Raw genomic sequence first — 23,168 nt, forward strand, 5'->3', positions numbered from 1 at the left:
GTGTGAGAAGCTAGTAATGACTGGCAGTGATAGAGAGAGTTTCCTCATTTTTGCAAATTAAATGTATTTAACTAAAAAGTGCAAATATGCATGATAAATAACACATGCATATAATAAATGCAAAGTTGTGATACTTAATCGCACTTAGGCATTAAAAGCACACCAATGAATAAACATACTGTTTTGACGTAACCTGACTACTGTTGCCATATTAAATGTCAACTTTACATATTAAGATTGAGTCCTATTTTCACATTAAAACTGTTGTTTTGCACAAGATGTTTTCTCTTCCCTATTGGAGATGCAGTACATTTCCAGAAGCCTTCTATTTGCTAGTGAATATTCATTTGTTATGTATTAGACAACTAATAAAGAGGTTCTAACCAGGAGTAGAGGAGATGGGAGGAAACGCGACTCGTTGGCAAAAACTGCCTGAACCACAAGATTTGATAAAATATAACAATTCAAGGACTCGATTCTGCACTCCATTATGAAGATGTGAGAAGCTAGGGAAATGTAAGATTTGTTACAAGTGATATTTTGCAGAATTATATTAGTGTGTGTTCCTTAGATTAGTTAGGAAGACCCCTTTCCGAGGAGCTCTCTTTTTCAGACAGCTTCCATTTCTTGCTAAGAGAATAGAGCTTGCACATTTTAGAAATGCCTGCTGACTTTTGATCTGAGAAAACTTTCCAGCTTTAGAAATTTTCCATTGCTTGAGTACTAAGGCTTCATGCCTATGGACTTTCGTTCTCTAATCAGAATCCTTCATTTGGGTTACTGAAACTGACACCTTACCTTACTTTTTGAAGAGATTTTCTTTTTATGCCAATAAACCTATTAATTAAGATTAGGGATTCCTTTATTGAACACATATGCTGTGTTTTCCCTATTTCATTTAAATTCTGACTAATGTGGTATTTTATCTTTTCATGAAATATCATCTAATGGATTATTTACATTTGCAACAATGATAACCAAAGTTAATATTTGCTAAACAAATAAATCAATTTGAATCAATTAGTTAATAAAACTTTTTAAACTCAGACCAACTCTCTTTACCGTTTCTTCGGAAGCCCCAATTGGACTTCACTGTTCATGTTGTTTGATGTAAATGATAGCTCCTTGTCATCTCTCGTTCTTGACTAACTGTGTAAATATTTTATTAATGGGCAGTTTGGGAAAATCACATTTGTTGGCAGTATATGAAGGTGTCAAAATATGGCACTGGGGAAAGTGTTAGTGCTGAGACATCCAGAGCCCTGTGATTTCATTCAGGCACCTTTATCTAGCATACCCTAGAATATCACAAGTGCCTAGTGTGGATAATGTTTTCATTCGGTTGCACGTTGAAAACCTCACTCATTCCTCCTTTCACTGGCCTCAATCCTATTGGTGCAGAAGCCATATCACCTATAACAGTACCTTTACATAACCCATTGCATATTGGCAGGCAATGCTTTGACTGAGACAAAAAAAACATAATAAAAAACCCCTCTTCTAAATATAGGGGTCAACATGGTAACAACTTTCATAGCTGACAGTGTGCTGACAATATCACTATCATACATGGAGTATTAGAAGATTTCCTAAACTGTTCAATGACCAGATTATTTTCCTTGATGGTAATTGGAATTGTATTTTTATAGCACTTACTACCTTTGATGAGGCAATGAAGCACTCTGAGTCAAGTAGCGCACTACTCCGAAACCCAATGTCAATGTTTACTCCAGTGGTTATTGGGTATTTGTGATGGTCTCTGTGTGTCTTTCCCCTCCAGTCCCTTGTCCCAGAATAAGACTTCAACAAGACTAAGTGATTCCTCAGTCAACCGTTCATATCAGAATAAACAAGCATTGAAGAAATCAATAAGTGTGCCTTTGCCAATGCAAAATCTGTCATTACTAGTGACTTTGCAATGATTTTAAAATTGGCTAACACTGGCAAACCCAATAGAAGTGACCTGCCATTTCCTAAGTATATTTTCTACACTTTCAAGATGGAAGCCATACTGCGTGATGGAACATGATACGACTCAATAGAAAATAACGATTTTATTCTTTCATATTATCTCACACCACATTGCAGCATGCATAAAAGTGGCTATCTTTAATGTAGAGAAAATAAATTTTTAAGATTGGTCCACCAGAATTGGTTTTGCTAATGCTGGCAAAATTTTAAAGGCATCCGGCGTTGGCAAAGCCAACATCGGCAAGTAGAGGGAAGGAAAGGGGTGGCAGAAGAGAGGTGAGGGAGAGAGAGAGAGCACAACACTGAATGGCAGCAGTGTGCAATGTTGAACAGAGGGAAATGTGGCAGAGTGCTGAAGAAAAGGGTGCAATTGGACAAACACATGCTCAAGTGGCAAAAGGAAGAAGCAGGACACCCACTCCCATGAAATACTACATTAAAAACAAAAGAAAACAGAAAGAACAGTTCCCTTATACCAGCAATGGGAGGAAACAATTCATTCATTCAATCAAATGCAAGGGAAGCAGATGTGCACCAGGATAAGGGCACCATAGGAACAGTCAAGAAATCCATCAAATTAGGAGCAAAGGACAAGAAAGCATCCAACCAATAGCAAGAGGCTGACCCAAAGCTCAGACTACCTAGTATTGTATGCAATGCTGTGCGCAACGAACATCTGAATCTTTCTGAAGCGAGACATCAAAAAACTGAAAATCCGAGCCATTCGGCCTGTCTTTACAACTAACGGTTAATATACATTTGTATAAAGTCATTAGGGCATCTTAAAATCAAAATGTCTTCCACATGTTTAGCCTTAATGTATAGGAATCCCTATGCCAAATTGGTGACAAAAGCTCTAAGCGCCAGCAGATTTTATTTCTACTAAGAATTTAACCAAATGCAGTCAGGGGAGAGTAGGAGAATGGGAAATATAACTGTACGTTCCATATTCTATTTTATTTGGAGATGTCTGGCTAAGGAAAAAATTACGTTAGATGAGTAGAAAGAGAAGAAGCCTATAGACACTATTGGATAGAGATGCAATCTAATGCTTTCATGGGACCCTCTCCTTCAAGCCCTGGCACACAAGGTCACCACCTGTAGGTTTGTGAACAGTGTTTTGTGGTATGTGAGTAGTACTAAACATACTACAAAGTGCAGTTTGCAGTAACTGCAAAGTATTAAGAGTACAATTAAACACGAGTAAATCTACATGTGTAGATATACCTTTGCAAATTGGGCCCTCGGGATTTAATGGCATTAATTAAAACCCAATTCTTTCTCATACCTTCGTTCAAAACCTTCTACTGAATTTCCTGTAATAAAACCACATGGATCTCACAGAATCTATTCAATCCACATTCTGACAATTTCCATGGAATAAAAACCCTTTGAAACCACGTAATAAAAATGTATGTGGGTGTTTTCTGTGGGCACATCTCAGATTCTACATAACTATAACGCCTGCTTGTGGTATCACACTCACTACTGTCCAAAATAGTGTGCCTTCTCCTCTCCAGCCAATCAAAGCCTACTTCTCATGTGTAACCTGAGGCTACTGAGTGCTTTATGGATTTCTGCATTGAGCATACTGCAAAGGGTTGGTGTGGTGACCTCTTAACGGTATCACAATGAGTTATCATAACAAAATAAAAATATACATTTCTTAAATTTATTACAGAAGATAACAGATTAGGGGATGGGTGAAAGAATTTGTTAATATTTATTATGGCCCAAATCCCTACGAATTCGTGCAGCCAGCGGATTGGAACAGAGCCCCTTGTGGATGTTTACTTGTGTGCCACCACAGGAAGAATAGATAACATTTCCAGCAAATCTGTTTGCAGAAAACTTCCATATGTTTGCCTAATAGATTGGCTAATACATGAAATTGGTGTTTTCTGTTTTGTGGGTTATGCAAAGCCAAAGGGTGTCAGTGACACAAGGCATTCTGTGCTTTCTTTGGCAGTGTTGGTGCTTTTGGCCCAGAAGTAGAAGAGAAATCAGAACTAACTTCTATGCACTTGCTTCTAAGTATGTAATGAAAGCCTACCATACATTTTATAACTGTGCTATATACACTTATCAGTTCATGAAGGGCACTGTATAAATGGTAAATATTAATATTATTTAAGTGCCTCAATGGAGAGAATATTGAACTGTTTTATGGATTATATCTACTATTTATACCTTAGATAAGGTAGGTTGGAAGATATGTAGAGAAGTTTGGGCTTGGAAAATCCACAGTCCCTATTACCTATGATAATGAATCGGCATTCTACGTTCACAGCCCAGGATAAGAAATCCGTTGCAGGCCAGTTATTCATGAGAATCAAGACAAAGCATGGGGTTGAAAGGAGCTAATTTGTTGATTCCTTACATTTCATTCACCTTTATTTTTTCAACCACCTCGATGCCCTAGATTAAGTAAATAGGCTTCTCCCAAACATTCAGCGCAAAAAATATCCCTATACTTTCAGGCGCAGGTCTGACCATGCATCCGTTGGCTCCAAGGGTAATGATATCTCTGGAAATCTTCTGGAATAGGCATCCGTGCTCAGCTCTACTAAGGAGAATGTATGCTGTTTTGGGAATGGAAACTGGAAATTTCAGTAGAATGTGAATACCTGGGAGCGAACCAGGAGCGTAAATATGAAGGCATTTTCTTTGATAATAGTGTCATGAACCTTCCTAAATAAGTAATAAAAAATGAAAATTGAATGGAACTACGAATAGCTCAAAGTATTTAATTTCAAGTATGGAGGATATGCCATTACTCCTGTGACGGAAGCTTATAAATATGAGTGCTACTGGACACTGATCGCTAGATGAGACCTAAGGCCATGCAGCTACCCGTGCTCCGTAATGGAGGTATATCCATTCCCTCATTCTTTCTTTGAGGTCATTATATGATTAATATTCAAGCTCAACAGAAATGGCCCATTAAGAATGGTTAAAACTGTGTTGCTAGCAAACAGACACAAAAACACGCCAGTGGTATAACTGACTACACTCAACTCCTCTCTCCAGTGGAACCCCCAGAGTATTGAAGTCACCACCTAGATTTTGCGCTTCAGTTCTATTTCCCATAGTAGCTAGCTTACAGTTAAAATATTGAAAATCTACCTCTTCAAGCAAGTTTTTAGCCTCGAATGTGTCCAAATTAAAGCATGATACTGCATCTAACCCCACAAAAAGCAAGCCTGGTGATGCGAATAAAACTAGATCAGCAGCTACTACACCAAACACTCATATAGTACAGAAAACTCCAACTAAGGGTACAACAAGCAACTTTCATGATGTATGAGTATTGCATATGAGGATCAGAACACCAGAGTATGTGCAGTAGATAAAATCTGAGCAGCAACACTTCATGATCATGAAGAATTGAGCCTACAGTGTCACAATCGTGAAGTCTAGGTACCCGATCTAACTCCGCAGTACACAACTGTTAACATGTACATCAGATTCTGTCTGAGATTACAGCGCCTACTGATTATGAAGCACTTGAGGTCTACTGAAGGCAACATCACACTCACGGGATTCATGTGACTCGACTTGAGGCTACAGCACTGTCCCTCCATATGACACAGCTGTCATGATGCACATTCAATTCCATCTGAGTCTAGACACTCCCTCTGTAGGATATTCAGAAGACATAGTTTAAAGGAACAAGCCCCAATCAACAAGACGTACATGAAACTGGCTGCTCAGACCAAGACTCTGTACATTTAGCCATCACCATATATATGCAAACAAGTGCACGCTGTACTCTTTGAAACACAACACATGATAACTACATGAGGTCTGTGGGGGGTCAGGGGCACAACAAGTGGCATATAATGAAGGAAGGGGACAGAGGGAAGATTAATCTGAAGACAGCAAAAATGCACCAGAGCAAAATGAATCACATTTTGCTGCTTCATCTGTAAAGAGGACAATACTGTGAAATATGTGAAAATGTTTGTTAAACACAGTGTGACTCAAGAGGAACTATGTAACAGTACAAATAAAAAGAAAAAACGAATGTACTGTAATTCCCTGCACACCCTCTAAATATTCAAGTCAAAAATGCAAACAGAGAGCACACAGAGTAACTGCAGTGTCACATGACATGAACCACCATGAACATATGTTACAGAGAGGTAGGTGTGGTCAAACGTGTTTGGAGGGCCTATTCAAAATGGTGCCACCCTTTACTGAGTCACTTTTTCTAATCAACAACTAGTTTTAAAGCATACAGTCTGGCGCACTACAATTATGTGGCGTACCTGCATAAATATAGATTTACTGAACTTGCCTCATACATCACTATCTACTACTTGATTTTCCAGAGTTCAGCCACAAAATATGGCACTTCTTGATCAAATGGATTAAAAGGTACTAAAGGAAATGGCAGACCCCTTCCATCATTAACCTGGGCATTCTTCAGTTCTCTATTTCTGAATTCGTGTGTTAAACTGGTGCTAATAAGGTGAAATATTTATCCAGCCAAAATACCAATATAGTGAAACAATTAGCCTTTCATTGCTGTTTCATTTAGTCAACTCTGCAACATAATGTTGGCCTCCATTGCCGAATAAGAGCTCCATAGTAAGAGGTCAGGGTCTTAATCATCGCGTGCGCCACATTACAGGCTTCTTCCGATGCCGCATCACCTCCTCCGGAATATTCACTGCGCACAGAGCAGGGGCTGATGGGAACTGCGAGCCTCCCATACAATGCAGGGTTTCACAAACGACTCTCGGGGGACTCTCCTTAGCATCTGAACTATTTTTAGGTGCCGTCTTCATGTAGCTGCGCGTATAAATTGTGGCTTTCCTGAATGTTATGCTAAGTGCGGAAGCAGACAGAAATAAATCCCATTTCCCTTCATCCTTGAACGACAAGGGGAGGGAGGAAGGGAGGTCTTGGGGTGTGATGCAGTTTGAAGCAGAATGGAGGAGCGTTGGACACATTAGGCGATGATGCGGCTAATATATTTTATGGGAATGTATATTGATCTAGACATTGAAGTAATGCTATAATTTTACCAATGCCCACCTTTCTGACATAGCCCCCCCCACCCCAAGTGGGGGCTATGTGGTCGAAACGGGTTTACCACTGAGCCCCATCTGAAGGTACAGCTGCAAAGTTCTTAAGGATATCCAAAGGCAAGATTAGAGACTTTGAATACTTAGGATCATGTGATACCACTTCCTGTGATGTCATGAGGGTCAAAGCGCAAGTGATGTTACATCTTCCACTGCTTTCATTATCAGATTGCTGCTGCAATGCTTGCTCATATTAGGACATTTTTCACAGTAGCCACCTCCCTAATAGGAACTCAGTGAGGTGACTGGAGACAGCACGCACTAGGCCAGAAATAAAGGTATGCAATAGCGCAATTGTACAAATAATATCACCCTCAGCAGATGAACGAGCGCTCCAGTGTACCACACTGATAAAGGGGCATCACACCAAATGCACATCATGGATCCAGTATCTCTGACATTATTTGAACATTGCTACAACAAAAGCTGCCGTGCAAAAAACAGGGCATTCTGTTATTTGCCGTACACCCATTCTTTCACCAAATGTTTCTGGAATATTTCCAAACTGCTGAGCTGGAAACGCCTCCTTCTTGACACAGTGGGAAAAGGAGATTCCTACAAAGATTTCAAGTTTAGGACACAACAAATTTGCTCCACAACTTGCTGCCTGTAGAATGCTATAGATACATTGCAGAGCCAACCTGTGTTTCGGGATGAGGCAACATGCTTCAAAGGGGCCTGCTCCTTACTAAACACCATGTCAACAAGCTCCATTGCCACATTCCTTTCCACCCAATCCATGGTTCTTTTGTGAAAATGCACTCCCTCTGTGTGCTTCTAAGAGAGAAAGGCACTATTTGAACTCCAATATATCAACACAACTAAAACTATCTTCTCTGTTGTTTAAAACTTGCCACCACAGAGTCAATGGCACTGTAAGGAAATCCTGCTATTGCCCACCTCAATAGTATTTATGTTGCTGATTTCAGGAGGATGAACATACATTGTTGGCAAAGCGATCAACCCAATAAACAACCATTTCTCACAGAAACAAGCCCTACAGAGCCAACAGAAATCTTGTGAATAAGACCATCCAACACCCGCAACTGCACAATAAAGCATGAAAGTAAGCAATGGGGAATTCCCTGGTAACATCATATTATTCAGCACCGCCATATGGGTAATGCACAACTACTCCTTGATATGGCATTACATAAATGGCAACGTCTTGATACTCGCACAACCAGATGCAGAAACACACAGTGCTGTGATTCCAAGCAAGCTCTGGCACAGTGGGCACACACAGTGTCTTTCTTTGAATCAAAAATAAAGGTCACTAAACACCCTGCAGTACAAAGCTTCTAAGTGCTGTAAAACCTACTGAACAATGATTGGTTACCGCGACTCCAGACAGAGGGAAAACCAAGAACAGCATCCTCTAGGCTGCAGAGAGCGCTTCGACGGCATACAAATTGTAGACATGTGCTGTAAGAATAGTCATAACAAAATTCAGAAATCAATAGAAGTCGGCCAACACTGGACCAGTAGTGCCAGTGTGGCTAGAGAGTCACTAGTGAAAGTACGTCTCACTGATGCTATTTGTTAGGGCCTATTTACACGGAGCGGACTGTTGCAGTTCAAGTTGTTCATTTGCAGAAGGTCTAACATTTGGACGACTGATCATGATCAGTCTAAAATGACATTTTTGCATTTCTCCCAGAACACAAAGGCCACACACATACACCACGCAAAGAGTGTAAAAGATGTCATTTGACACTGAGTGGCTGGTCGAATGTTGGGACAGATGCCAGTACAGAACTGTACCACACTTAGTGCCCTCCCAGAAACAAGGGTGACCTTTTTATGCGTGTGGGCGGCTCTCTTTGAGTACTTCTGTGGCTTGTCTTGCTGGTAGCCTCTTCAAACCCTGCCTAACGTTCAATATAAGGAATCTAGGCTAACACAAACCCTGGCCATGGTCTCAACCCCCCCCTGAGTGTCTCTGCATTGCTCTTTAAGTGCCAGAATCACTGCAGACGGGTGACTCAAGTCACACTGACAGGGGGGCTTTCAGCGAGACTGACTGTCACTTCGGCTCTCAGGGGATCAATGCTTTGAGCTGCGAGGGGAAGCACAGACACAGAGAGCGGTGGCACTGATCTTTAATATGTGGGGGAGGAGGGGCAGGATACTCTAAACAGAGGGAGGTGTGGGTGGAAAGGCAGGTCATCCGTTGTTAGGAGTGGAGGGTAAATGTGGGGAGTATGGGTGGTTGAGAGGATGCCAGTTTTTTTTTCTTTTTCTTTTATTTGGTGGGGAGGGGTGCAAGGCCCTAAAATGGAGGTTTGTGGTAGGTAGCAGGGCACCACCAGTAAGAGCAGGGCACTAAAGCAGGTGAGTCCATGTTATATATGACCCACCTATGGCTCCTCTACCCCTGAACTGAACAGCTGACGAGAGAAGAGGGAAACGAAATGGGAGGGGCATAGACAACCGACCTGTAGATGGGTTTGAATAGAGGGAGACGAAATGGGAGGGGCACAGATAGATAACAGACATGTAGATTGGTGTGAATAGAGAGAGACGAAATGGGAGGGGCACAGATAACAGACCTGTAGATGGGTGTGAATAGAGGGAAACGAAATGGGAGGGGCATAGACAACCGACCTGTATATGGGTGTGAATAGAGGGAGACGAAATGGGAGGGGCACAGATATCAGACCTGTAGATGGGTGTGAATAGCAGGGACTTTGCACCTTGTGGTTATGGGTGACGGCATAGACAGCTCGAGCTTCTATTTAGTTCTCTGAATGATTCCACTCAGAACCCCTCAGTGAAAAATATACCCTTTATTCTCAGTTACTCATGTATAATAAATAGTGCATATAACGCATTAAGGTGTCAGCGTGCCAGGGATTCGCGTTATATGTTTAAAATAACGGAGTAATTTTGAAAACAACTAAGTAGTAGCTGTTTGGGATGCCACACCAGAGGAAGTGCAAGAAACGGGCACTGGTTCAGCTGCTCTAGAAATATGCTGACGAAAGGGTGTACTTTATTAGTGGCACCCACTTTCTCGTGCTTTCTACGATGCTATGAGAACTGCTCATTTTCACGCTTATGCATGCTTAGAAATCTCCACTATCTTGAAAGATATACCTTTAATAACTGACACTACAGACGTGTTTATGATTCTGCAGAACATAGTCCCAAAGCAGTCGTAATTTCAGACTGCAGCGACTAAAAGCTCTTGGTTGTCAGCGGTCTGCACTGGGCCAAGTACGGGAACAGCAACAGCACACCAGAGTTTGCAGAAAGAGTGAGGCTGAAGGCTGAAGCCCACCCCAGCGCAGAGTGTACAACGCTTACAGTGAGCAAAGTTCTTCACCCCATTTAATAGTCATTTTATTATAAGAACAAATGACATTATTTACCCTGAAGTACGAATATTGTACGGTGCAGAGGTCTTCACGAAATATACGGTTCAAGGCTGAATGAATATGAAGACCATGATTAAGAGTGAGGGCTTTAGGTGTGGAATACTGTGTGCCCAGGAGTACACAGCCAGGCATCCATACACTGAAAGCCGGGTATTCCAAGTTTTTGTTCCTAGACTAGGGAATAGCACGTGAACCTAGAATCTGTATGCAGATCCCCAATTCTGGAGACAAATCTGCAATGATTTACCTCCATCTTTGAGAAGGTGGTGAATGGGAGTAAGGGCCTGTGCAGGGCAGCAAGTGGGGTGTGGGGGTGGAGGTGGAGGACAACAAGGGACAGGAGAGGTTGGTGCTTGGCAGAGGGGGAGTTCAGTGGTCCCCTCGGGTAATCAGGGGGCGAAATGCTGTGAAACGTAATCTTAACTTGATTTGCAGACTGAATTATAGATGAGTAACAGTGAATAACAGGAGCCATATATAACATGACTTCTATCCCCTCTCCCGAATGTCAAAATAAAAATCTGTTCTCCTGTCACCCACTTCCACCACCCTCACTGCCTTCCTTTTCTTCCAGCTCCCGAAGCTGTGTTCTCTGATCTCCGTTCGTATAGAGAGCCAGTATGGTGCTAACAGGCTCTCACAGCCACCTCAGAGCAGCATGGAATTCCTTTATGACGTAGCAACAGTGAGGAAAAATGTTTTATGCATCCATTTCTAACGATAATGGCATTACTCCTAGACCTACTCCCTCACCTTCCTTCAGCACAATTGAGGCCCCGCCTCCCACCCAGACCCACCCCCGGCATAAAAACTCTGCCCGCCCCCACCTCCACCTGTACACAAACAAGCCGAGCTAGCACTCAGTTGAACCGCACCGGGAGGGAGGGAGGGTCCTTGAAGGAAGGCGAGGGAGTAGGACTAGGAGTAATGCCATTATCGTTAGAAATGGATGCATTACCTCCCGTCCCTCCCTCGCCTTCCTTCAGCACAATTGAGGACATAGCAAGCAGAAGAAAACAGAGACGGACAACTGAGTGACAAAGAACACCAAACAGTGCCCCAAACACAGCAGATCAACATCCCCGGCCTCGCAAAGAGGACAAGACTCCGAAGCCCGAACCACCACCAGAGGAAAAGCCACCAAGACGGTGGACCGAAACCAACAACCCCAGGGAGCGGGGGAAGGCAAACACCTGAGTCGAACCAAGCGAACAAACAGAGTCCACCACCCGGAAGGGCACCACAACCAGCAGGCACCACAGCAAAAGAGGCCGAACAGCCAAACTGAGCAAACGAGACTCCACAGCCAAGGAAGGAGCAGGACAAAACACAGGCAAAACCACCCCATGACAGAGCGAAAACGCCGAGCCACCGGAGGGACAAGGGACGGAACCAGACCCAAAACCAGCAGAACCACACCGACCCGACAGAAGGGAACGCACAAGACAGGGCCCACAACACCCCCAAGCGCCCCGCAGGGGCGACAGCAACCAAAAAACAGGGCCCAAAAGCCGAGAGCCGCAACCCAAGACCCCAAGGAGCCCAAAGGGTGGACCGGACAGGGCGGAGAATCAAACACACCAGACCCGGAAAAGAAAACCAGGCAACAGACCCCAGGCAACACACAAGGAAGCCAGGAGCACCAAGAAGCAGGAAAGCCGCCCCCTACACCTGCAGAGGAGCCACCGACAATCCCAGAAGAGCCCCAGAAGGAGCGAGCTGCTACACCAAAAGGAGGCCAGCACCACGGGAACAACACCCAGAGCAGAACCCCAGGCCGAAAAGGCCAGCAAACACCAAGCAAAGGACAGCCGAGAGGAGGACCGACGGGAAGCCCGCAAGCCACCGCCAGCCGGCCGAGAGCCCCCAACCCCGTCAAGGCCAGCCGCACAACCGCCAGGCAGCAGGGGCAAGCCCCGCACAGAACCCAGGGGAACGGCACGTAACATCAAAGGGCACGGAACCACTGGAAGGAACCCTCACCGACGCAACACAACCTGGACAGGAGAGGAAAACAAGGAGCCCATGGCCAACAGGGAGCAACCAACAACCCCCGAGAACAGACCCACAGGGCCCGCACCAGAAATGCCCAGAGCAGCAGAAAATCAGCGAGGGGAAAGGAGGAGGCACACAGAAAAACCCAGAGGCCTAGGAGAGGGCAAGCCGCCTACCACCCCAAGACCCGGGCCCCCGGCCCAGAGACCAGAACCGGGCCACCCAGGCCAACCCTGCACCGCAACAGAACCACCACAGGGAGGCCCCAACGACCCACCAACAGGCCGGACACAGGGAAGTTTTGAGAAACCCCAGGATGAAGGAGGGACCCAGCACAACAGAACAGCCAGCACCTAGGCCACCCACCGAAGGCAGAGAGCAGACAGCCCCAGCACCCAGACCAGAGTCCACAGACACATGACGCAGGCAACCAAGGAACAAGGACCAGAACCTGGACCAACCCGACCGCGGCATGGGACCAAGCCACCGGACGACAGACTGAGCCAACACCCACGGACCCCGCAGAGAGCTCCGAAAGGGCACCAGGGCAAGCCCAAATGCCACAAATCCATCAGCAAGAGGACCCCCGGGAGACCAGCAGGAACCAGAACCCGAACCCGAACCGAACCCAGCCAAGCCAGGTACAGGCAGGCGACCAAAGCCACCACAAGCGAAGCCGGAGGAGCCAGCCAACACCCAGCCAGAAGGCAACAGCGGCCGAGCCACCAGGAGAGCACACCCGGGGACGGACCGACAAGGGCAGCAGGGACTACAGACCCCGGAGACTAACCCAACAGGAGTCAGACGGAGAAGGAAACGAGCCCAGGGAACCAGAAACACCACAGAAGCCAGGTGCCCCAGCACCGGTAGCCACAGGACTGCCGAGAAGCCCCTGGGACCACAAGGCCCGAACCCACAAAGGAAGAGAGACCAGGTGCCCGCCGGACACGGGACCGGGGCCGAGAAAAGCCAGAAAATGAGCACCGACAGGGGATCAGAGAAGACAAACCCCGGGACACCAAAAATCCGACCACCGGAAGAATCATCCGCAAGAGGTCGACCAGAGACGGAGGAAGGAAAACCCCTGCCACAGGAAGGAGAGTAACGAGAGCACCCATACAAGTGGGAAGACCCAGGGTAAAGGCCTGAGGCTGAAGGGGAAGGACGTCACACGGAACACGGGCGCACTCCACAGAGAACCGCAGGAAACGCAGCAAGAAGCAGCGACAGGGATGCGGTGAGAGGCGCCCTCAAAACCCAGTGCACGCCATAAACTGCCAGGCAGGGCCTGCAGAAAGACGACCCGAAGGACCAACACGTGGAAGGGAATGGACCGAAACCAGGAGCACAACCCCAGGAGAACCAGAACGGCAAAAAGCATCCGGACATCCCGGCCAAAGCAACAGAAAGGAGCGGGCCCCAGACCCGAGTCCCTCCGACAGGAACCCAGCAGATGGATCATACGGCAAGCAAACAGGACACCCAGTCCAGCAGAGCCACCCAGCAGGAACCGGAGACAGGCACCGGAGGCAGCCGAACCCCCAACCAGGAGGAACCCGCACCAAGCCGACCCACAGAACCCAGGACCCCAGGAACAACAGAAACGGCCCGCAGCCAAAGAGGAGGAACGCCAAAGACGACCACCCACAGTCAGGGAACCAACCTGACAGCAGTGACAGGGACCCAACAGGGCCTGGCACACAAACAAGGAGGCAGCAAGCCAGGGCGAACAAAACGGCCAAAACCGCGCCCCTCCGAATGATGGAAGGAGACACCCATAGCGGGGACGATGGAGAGGACCCAGCGCAAGGCACGCGAGAAAGGCGGGACACCTTCCTGCACATAAACAATCCTTCCCTCAACATAGGCACCCTTGCACCGTTGCAAGGGTGCCTGCATTGGTGCTAGGCTCCTAAATATAGCACCAACGCAGGGAGAAATGCAGAGCTGCACCATATTCTTGTAAATAAGGTGCAGCCCCGCATTTCAGAAGTAGCGCAACGCTAAATAAACAAGGCTAACGCCGCGCTCTGTCACTTTTTTTTTTATAAATTTGCCCCATATTCTGCAAATTATAATGTCGCCTCAGTGATTTTGGATTTCCCCACTATCAGGTTAGAAAACTGGAGGCTGCAGCATGCAGCAGCATAACTGCTTTTCAATGCCTCTTGTGTGCCTATCTCTTCCCTACTGATTGAGTGCCACTGGCTTCCACTAGAAAGATGTCTCATCTTTTAAGCCTTCTGCTCTTATAATGAGGGCTTTTATAAGGCAGCAGTGTGTAAAAGTCATAAATTACAGACCTACACCTCTATGTGCTGTTTGTAATCCTCTTCAGAGAACATTTTTCTAGTTCCCAAGATGAGTAGGCCCAGAGAAGTAGCTTGTTCCTACTCATATCTGAATTTCTGAAACCAAAATGTTGGAATTACCTCTCTTTTTCTGTCCGAAATGAAGGCAATCTTTTGGTATTTTGAAAGAAACTAAAAACGCATGTGTTCCCCTAGGGCCACCGTTTGCGTATTTGCAGTAGCATTGGATTGGTAAAGCGGGGACTCAGGCAATGCTCGAGGGGCAGGTGTCCAGTTCCAGCTGTGGGCTGCTATTTTTAGCAGTCTGGGGGACGATTTGGCGGTTTCTGTGTTGTTCAGATGCCGCCAGCGGCCCAGTGGGTGCCTGAGTGGCCTTTCTGGAGGTAGATGGGCCTCCATTACCTCCCCATTATCAAAGGGCAGAGGTGTCACTCCCTTCCTCTCGCTGGGGCTGGCTCATTAACATATGCATATTGAGCAGGGCAGGGGACCGGAGCAAAAGTGACCTCACTTGTATTCAAGTGTGTTTCACCAGTGGAAACTAATTGGTGCACTTTTTTGCCCCCCCCCCCTTTTTAAAAAAATAAAACTTCGACGAAGCAGTGTTTTGCAAAGGTAATATGGAAATATGGGCCACTTTTTTTTTAGCATGGCCGGGCCGATTATTAATCCCAATGCAACCCTGATTTTCAGGATTTTTAAAACATTGTCCTCGCTCGCTCATTGCGGATAACTGGCAGGTGCGGTAAATTTGTGATTATTTAGAAAGAGCCCCAGCCCCATGACCGCACACTTCCGGCAGCCCAGACAGGAGGCCACCTACTGCGGACATGACAGGTTCAGCTGGGCCCTTGACGAGAAGGCCGCACTGGCCGACTCTTGAATAGTAAAATGTAGGTGGGCTTTCAAAATGAGGAACAAAACAGCAAATAATCACTTCTAATTAATATTCATTGTATGTACTTTTTTCTCATACACTTTCACTGTGAATATCCTGAGCACCTGAGTCCTAGCAGGAACAAACTTCTCTTTGATGCACTGAAATAAATATATTCCTGGAGAAGACAGGAGGGAAAGGTTTCTCTAAATGTAACAGACCCCAACCATTGTCATTGAAACTAATCACCGCAAGCCTCTGACACAGCATCATGGGCCATCAAAGACCTGTTGGCTGGTTTCAGTAAAAGCAGCAAAAAGAAACTCGGTCAGCAATCAGCAAACTGATTTCATGATATTAACAAGTAATATGCATGACGCACAATGGTTTTCAATTGCCCTTGCTTTCCTATTTGTTAATCATTGCACATCCCTGCCTGAATTTTAAAAGGTGGTAGGTAGAGGAGCCCATCGCTACAGAATAAATTGATTATTGGTTTATATTCCAAGATGAGCATATGGATGTCAAAGCTCTGAGGGCCTCATTACAAGTCACCAGTTATTTGGTGCGAGATACCAGGAGCTGGAATCGCCCACTGAGACTGGTATCCCTACACCAAGTAACGCGTATTCCTGGATGTTTTACCAGGAATGTTGAATATGCAGACGAGAATATCAGGATCTTTTCTGCATGAAATTCCAATTTCTGGGCAGAATAGCGAGCCATTTTATGCATCCGTCTACCTCCCTCTTTAGGCAGGTGGTAGATGGTGAAGAGAGATTGCAAGAGCTGGGAGCCAGGAGGGTACTTAGGGGACAGGGGCGTACAGCAGGGCAATGCAGCTTAGTTGGCATCCACTGTGGTTCTATAGGGGCCAGAATGGGCTAGGCAGGGCCTCTGCCCACAGCCTGTGCTGCAGATACACCAGGTGTGGATCCCCACCAGATGAAAAAGGACCTAACATTTGCAGATCCTGGATTTCTGGACTTGGTATTTGCAAACCAACTAATCCTGGGTCCAGTAATACCAGACCTCGCAGACTCGTCGAGAGTGGTCTAATCCCCGGAGAGACTACTCTAGGCAACTTGTAATGAGTCCTGAGTGTTCAGCCTCTCAGGTACAGGCCTTCCAATGATAGACCAGAGAAAATCCATATGGAAAAGCACACGGCGACGTATATTATATGGTATTGGAAAACTGCTTCATCCGAGCAGAATTTAGCATGGTTTCTTTGTCAAAATGGATCACCCCACCGCATATTTGAGTTTCGAGAAATGATTACTTCCATCATTTCTGAAAATGATGCCCATTCAATGATGCGCAATTGCTGGCCCACATTATAAATAACAACTTCACTCTTTGAAAGAGAATGCCCTCCAAATATGTGTGCCAAAGAATCGCAACTCAGAGTGAGTGTGCACGTGCTTACCACACCCGGCAGTGTGGCCCTTCATCATCTCACTGTGACAAACTGAAGAATACAATTATCTTTAACCCCTTCTCTGAGGGGCGTTTTCACCTGCAGTGCGGGGGGGAGGGGGGCCGCGCGCGGCGCTGCTATGCTTGTGACGAGCTCGGCTCATCATGAGGCACAGTGGAGCTGCACTCATGACGAGCAGAGCTCGTCACGACCACACCCATTTTGGAACGTTCAGCACAGTGGGGAAATGATCCTTGCGCGTGAACGTTCCAACGGTCATGACAAGCTCAGCTCGTCATGATTGCAGCTCAACCAAGCCTCATGACGAGCTGAGCTCGTCATGAGCATGCAACGGGTTAAAGCAAAATAAATCCCACTGTCTCAAGCCACGTTCCTAGTTTCACAGTGAATAGGGTGTCATATGGCCAGCTCTTTCTAAGAGCAAATCCATTGTCTTCATTAAAAACCTTCGGCTCATGAAACCCCTCTTTGTACAACATTGCCCCTGGACACTGTAATAATGGTGAAAGGCTTTAGCATAAATGCTTTTCCTGTGTGACAATCTAGCACAAGAGATGCACGAACCAGTGAGCCATATGGTGTTGAATCTTAAAGAGTGTATGGGGCATATTCAAGAAGAACACAAATCTGACCCAATTAAGCCACTGCCACCCCTTCTCTGGGAATTGTGCGAGCAACGTGCAATTACTACATTCTTGCACGTCTAGGTGTACCTTATTATTCTGAAGAGTGTTACTGAGCTCTATGTGTATATGACAAGCACAGGGCCTTGTCCTATCTCCCATGAGAAGAAGGGAGAACATATGCTATAAGATAGTGAGTGGTTGAATACTTCTTTTAGAGATATACCGTGGATAGGGGTCACCTGTTCCCTCTAGAAACAGCACCATCCACCATCCAATAGCACACAACCAGTCTTTAGGAATACCCACATCCTAACTAAACACTGAAAAGGTAGGAAGCCTGTGTCTTTCTGCAACTAGCTATATATGAGCAACTTTGTTTGTAACGAACCAGTTCATAGCAAAAATCGGTTGTGCTCAACGGGCTTGCAGTACCGCCTGGCTTTGCGCTATTAACACTATGCCCACATTAACTGTGGGTAGATTGTTGATCTTTGAACTGGTTATTGTTAATTCAGTTTACCACCAAAAAGTCAGTATTTCCTACATTGAAATTTCTGCAGCTTTTAGTGTTAGAGGTAATAATCAACATTCCATTGCTGCCTATTTCATGAGTGGCACACCTAATATCGGGGCTGTAAGTGGGATGAAAAAACTAGAGGGTTTCTCAAAGGGCGTGGCCGATGCAACCAAGGGCGTGGCTTAAAAACGTACACTAAAAATCTGTGCTTTGCATAGCGTGCCACGCGACAAAAAATGTGCTGCTTCTATCATTGCATCTAGATATATAATACAAGTAACATTACGCCTACAAGAAGCCAGGACTGTCTGTGTCAATGGTTGTTTGTTGTATAAAGCTGTAGATAATATTGAAAATTCTTCAACTCTTGTGGTAGAGGTTGTGGCGCAAAGCTAGAGCTGCCCTGGGGAAGCAGGTTCGAGTGGGGTCAGCTCAACATCCTACGATTTTAGGCAAATCACCTAATCTCCCTAGTGCATACCAAAAGAAAAAAAATATATATGTCATTGTCTAATGTAGGAGGTTCTCATGAAAAGTGCTCTAATACCTTTGGGTTGATTTCACGCTTTATAGAACTGCAAAAAAATAAAAGTTACATCAAATGCAGTGAATTGCAGCAGAGTTACGATTTTTTTTCCGCCCTGAGAATGAGGGCAAAAAATGGAGAGCCTGATAGGGACCCGTCTCACCGCGCTGCCAGTGCTGAGCACCCGCAGGACCTGGCCCACTTAAAGCCCTGTCTAACATGGAAGGCTTGGCTAATCAAAAGTGAACATAGTTTACCGGATTGGAATCTCTCACTCACCCTTAAACTCCATTGATAATAAATTGTACATATTGCACTGCCTTGTTAGAAAAGATCATTCAGCCAGTGATGCACCCATATCCAAAATGGATTATCCTATAAGGAAATCCCATCCTAGGGACTGTCTTACATTATGCATTCTAGAAAACATTAGTATTGTGTATTTTACTATGAAAATATAAATACAGGTGTATATCTAGGTATATATTTGCACTGTGTATTAAACTTGTACGAAGCATGCATGGCTCATGCAAGACTACACTATCACATATGCCTTCCGCAGCAGTACTAAGATTATAGGCCACAAGACAGCTGCTCTAGCTTTGTAAACGAGGATGTTCTAACTCAACAATGTGGCAGTGCGCGTGCTTTTGATGACCCTCAAAACAGCAAATTGGATAACAGCAGGAGACAATGTAAGACTTAATACATGACTTTGGATTATAATTATCATACGCCTCTAGTTCTCCAGCTGACACTGCAGAGAAAGAAACCAATGCAGCAATTCGAGTTATCACGCCATCCTAGGAAAATTTCCCACTCTCACAATTGTTAAAAAAAACAGAGCTTTATATATAAATTAAAAAACTCAACAGAAAAATATATGTATTTCGATTAAAATATGCATGACCCTCTGTACAATTACATATGTGCTTCAAACGCCTGCTACAGTATTACACTATCCATATCTAAGCAGGTAGATATAGATAGCTTTGTGTGTTCTTATGATACTAAAGTACCAATATTTGCTACATTTTTAGGGTCATTGGTTGTCAGTGTTTACATGAGGTCCCTCAAAAGATTGGTTAGGACAGTTGATGCGGTTGCATTGGTTATGTGGCAATACTTTTCAAAAGAAAAATATCCACATATTGCTTATCTTTGGAAAATTAAATGCCTATTATGAAAAAACACATCTACATGAGCCAAATGACCAAGGCTTCTACATCTGGTGAGCAGTTTACAAAATGAATACAAAATCAATTTTGTTTACTATTGCTGTCCATGCAGAGAACCACACTGTAAACTAGATCAATTGCAATATGCCGTGATATGTGTTCACGTATATTCTATTTGAGCTACATGGATACCACAATTATGGATTATGCTTACACATCAGTTAGCATTTTTGTTATATTTACATAGTTTGTGTTTGCCAGGGCGCAGTTGTCCGGTTTGAGGTTCTCCTCTCTAATGTCTTCAGTGCTGTTATTGGCTCCTTCCTGGATTTCCATGTAATCAGATTTACTAACGGTGGAGGCACTTCTGCTTTTCAGCAGGTCAGGGGATGATGGTATCTTTGGGCAGCTGGTTACTTGCAAATATTGTGCTTGCTCCTCCCCTTCGGTCTCCCGGTGATAAAAGTAGTTGAAATTGGACACAATAACTGGTACTGGTAGGGCAATTGTTAGTACCCCGGCAATAGCACAAAGGGAGCCGACTATCTTGCCTCCGATGGTGGTAGGAACCATATCTCCATAGCCCACTGTTGTCATGGAAACCACAGCCCACCAAAAGGCATCTGGGATACTGGGGAACTGAGAGTCTTCTTCGTCTGCTTCTGCAAAATAGACGGCACTCGAAAACAAGATGACACCAATAAAAAGGAAGAAAATGAGGAGGCCCAGCTCCCTCATACTGGCCTGCAGTGTCTGGCCCAAAATCTGAAGACCTTTAGAATGCCTTGAGAGCTTGAATATTCTGAACACTCTCACCAGCCGGATGACTCTGAGTATCGCCAAGGACATTGCTTGCTGACCCTGCTGGCCATCTTCAGGCTTTTCAGCTAGCTCTGTTCCCAGGGTGATGAAATATGGGATGATTGCTACAATATCTATTATGTTCATTATATTGGTGAAAAACCCAGCCTTACTTGGACAAGCAAAAAACCTCACTAGGAACTCAAAAGAGAACCAAATTATACACAGTGTCTCTACAATGAAGAAGGGATCTGTAAACGATGTGGACTGGTGGTAGATCACTGTAGTGTTGGAGTTTGGATGATAAGTTACCACGCTTCCATGCATGTCTACATCATCATCTCGGAAAATGGGCAGTGTTTCAAGACAGAAGCTGACAATGGATATTAAAATCACCATCACAGAGATAATTGCGATAATCCTGGCTGGACCGGAGCTTTCGGGGTATTCAAAAAGAAGCCACACCTGTCTCTGGAATTCATTATCAGGCAAAGGCCGCTCCTCTTCCTTGATAAAGCCTTCATCTTCCCTGAACATCTCCATGGCCTCCTCACCAAGTTCATAGAACCTGATCTCTTCAGAGAAGATGTCCAAGGGCACATTGACTGGCCGCCTCAACCGCCCTCCTGACTGGTAATAGTACAAAATGGCGTCAAAGCTGGGCCTGTTTCTGTCAAAGAAGTACTCGTTTCTAAGGGGATCAAAGTAGCGCATCCTCTTTTTGGGGTCCCCCAGGAGGGTTTCTGGGAACTGTGCTAGTGTCTTGAGCTGTGTTTCGAAGCGCAATCCTGAGATGTTGATGACGACTCGCTCGCAGCACTCATGGTCTGCTTCGGGGTCATAACTGTCCTGGGGGTGGCCTGCCAAAGCCGCAGCATCATCTGTGTGCTCTCCAGTGGCAACAGTCATATTTAAGATGGACAGAACTCGTCGCTATTGGTGTTTTTGAGAGCCCCGGGTCCAGTTTGTCAGGCACATCAAATCATTGTTTGTAAGATCTGGAAGCTTGATCTGAGGTCGCTTTTAATGGCATTTCGAGTGCATTTCAACCTGGAATAAAAAAAGTTGCATTAGAACCTATTGAACATTAATTAAAGGTCACACAAAGAAACCAACAAAGTGGAGTTTATGAAACATAGTTGGAAACATTCATGAGAACCATATTGTCGAAACGTAAGTGCTAAGGTAGAAATGTGGTAAGCCCTCCTGGAAATGTATGCCTATCAGACATAAAACATAACCGTTCTGTTTTCTAACACCTACTTTTACTGGTAGTGTAAAAGAACTTTACTAATGATTTCGCAATTATTTGCTCAAACTACCAGTCTAGCCCGTTAAATGTCAGGGTCACATAAGCCTTATTATTCCGACCTGTTTTTTGTGTCTTTATACAATATCATCGTGACTGCCAGAGGAGGCAACTGCACCCACGTGCACTGTTCGTGTTGTCCGCCCCCTGGCTTTAGCATTCGTCACAGGAAGCGGGTATGACGTACTGGAACAGTGGCATGCCAATATAAACATGAAGTGTTACCTTAGGAAGCAAGTCGGGGGGTCGCCTAGCAACACAGATTATCTGGGTCGGTTTCCAAGGAATCCTAAATATGAACACCTGCATCCCATAACTTGCCGTCTGCCAAGTTAGCACATTTGATGAGTCATCATCTGCAGGGGAGGCCCCGGAAGGAGCCTGGCGACGTCGCGCGCCCCGGTCAGGCGCGAGAGGCTCCTGGTCCCCTCAGAACCTCATCTCTTGAGGGAAGGGGCGCGTCTGTGCAGAGCCTTCTGCCGGTGCTCGAAAGATGCTAAACTAAGCAAATGCCGGTGTCCCTGGTGTCCTCGGGCGGAGTGGCGCGGCCTGGAAAACACAGCGGTGAGGTGGAGGGAGCGCCGAGAGCCGCCTCTGCAGAGAGCCCGTGCTTCGCAGCCGCCGTCTCAGCCCCGCGGTCCGAGGCGGCTTCAGGGATCTTCATCTTTCTGCAATGCAAAAAAACAAGGCACACAGTCACTAGCCCGCGCAGGCACGTCCTTCCCCAGCATCCCTGCATAGGAACTCATCTAGGACAAGACATCCGTGCGCATCGGCCTCCCTGCCCCTTTACCCACTTGCTCTCCAAAGCCCAGCAACGTGATTGTTGTTCATGCATTTTGTGCCAGAAAAAAGAGGAGCTATCCATTAAAAGATGGTAACTCCCGCAAGATGGTGGAAGAAAGAGCAAATAACCATTATTAGCATAATTCCCGATGAGTGTATTATTATGACAAGTATTAGCATCACACTTATTACTAAGCTCATCTGAGATATATATTATATTATCTTTATTACTGATGAAAGTATTATCAATACTATTACTGTTAGTAATACTGCAGATAATAACGCAAATAACAGTAATAATACAACATTAATAATAGTAATAGTTTATCACTATCGGTGACCTTATATGTGTTGAT

The 23,168-nt window shown here is 45.2% G+C and overlaps 1 protein-coding gene across 1 annotated transcript; it reads right to left on the reverse strand.

Moving 5' to 3' along the window:
* Window positions 1-19,636: 19,636 nt before the first annotated feature.
* Window positions 19,637-22,373, reverse strand: LOC144753593 (potassium voltage-gated channel subfamily A member 2). Its single transcript, XM_078641233.1, has 2 exons — window positions 22,252-22,373; window positions 19,637-21,767 (listed from the first exon to the last, which is right to left on the reverse strand). Exon 2 carries the CDS (start codon window positions 21,624-21,626, stop codon window positions 20,127-20,129), a length of 1,500 nt encoding a protein of 499 aa, XP_078497359.1. The 5' UTR covers window positions 21,627-21,767; window positions 22,252-22,373; the 3' UTR covers window positions 19,637-20,126.
* Window positions 22,374-23,168: the final 795 nt, after the last annotated feature.

This window comes from Lissotriton helveticus, chromosome 5_1 (assembly GCF_964261635.1).
Source record: "Lissotriton helveticus chromosome 5_1, aLisHel1.1, whole genome shotgun sequence".
Taxonomy (NCBI): domain Eukaryota; kingdom Metazoa; phylum Chordata; class Amphibia; order Caudata; family Salamandridae; genus Lissotriton; species Lissotriton helveticus.

Coding starts and splice junctions, on each gene's coding strand:
- LOC144753593 (XM_078641233.1), bottom strand. CDS start 21,626: ATGACTGTTGCCACTGGAGAGCACACAGATGATGCTGCGGCTTTGGCA.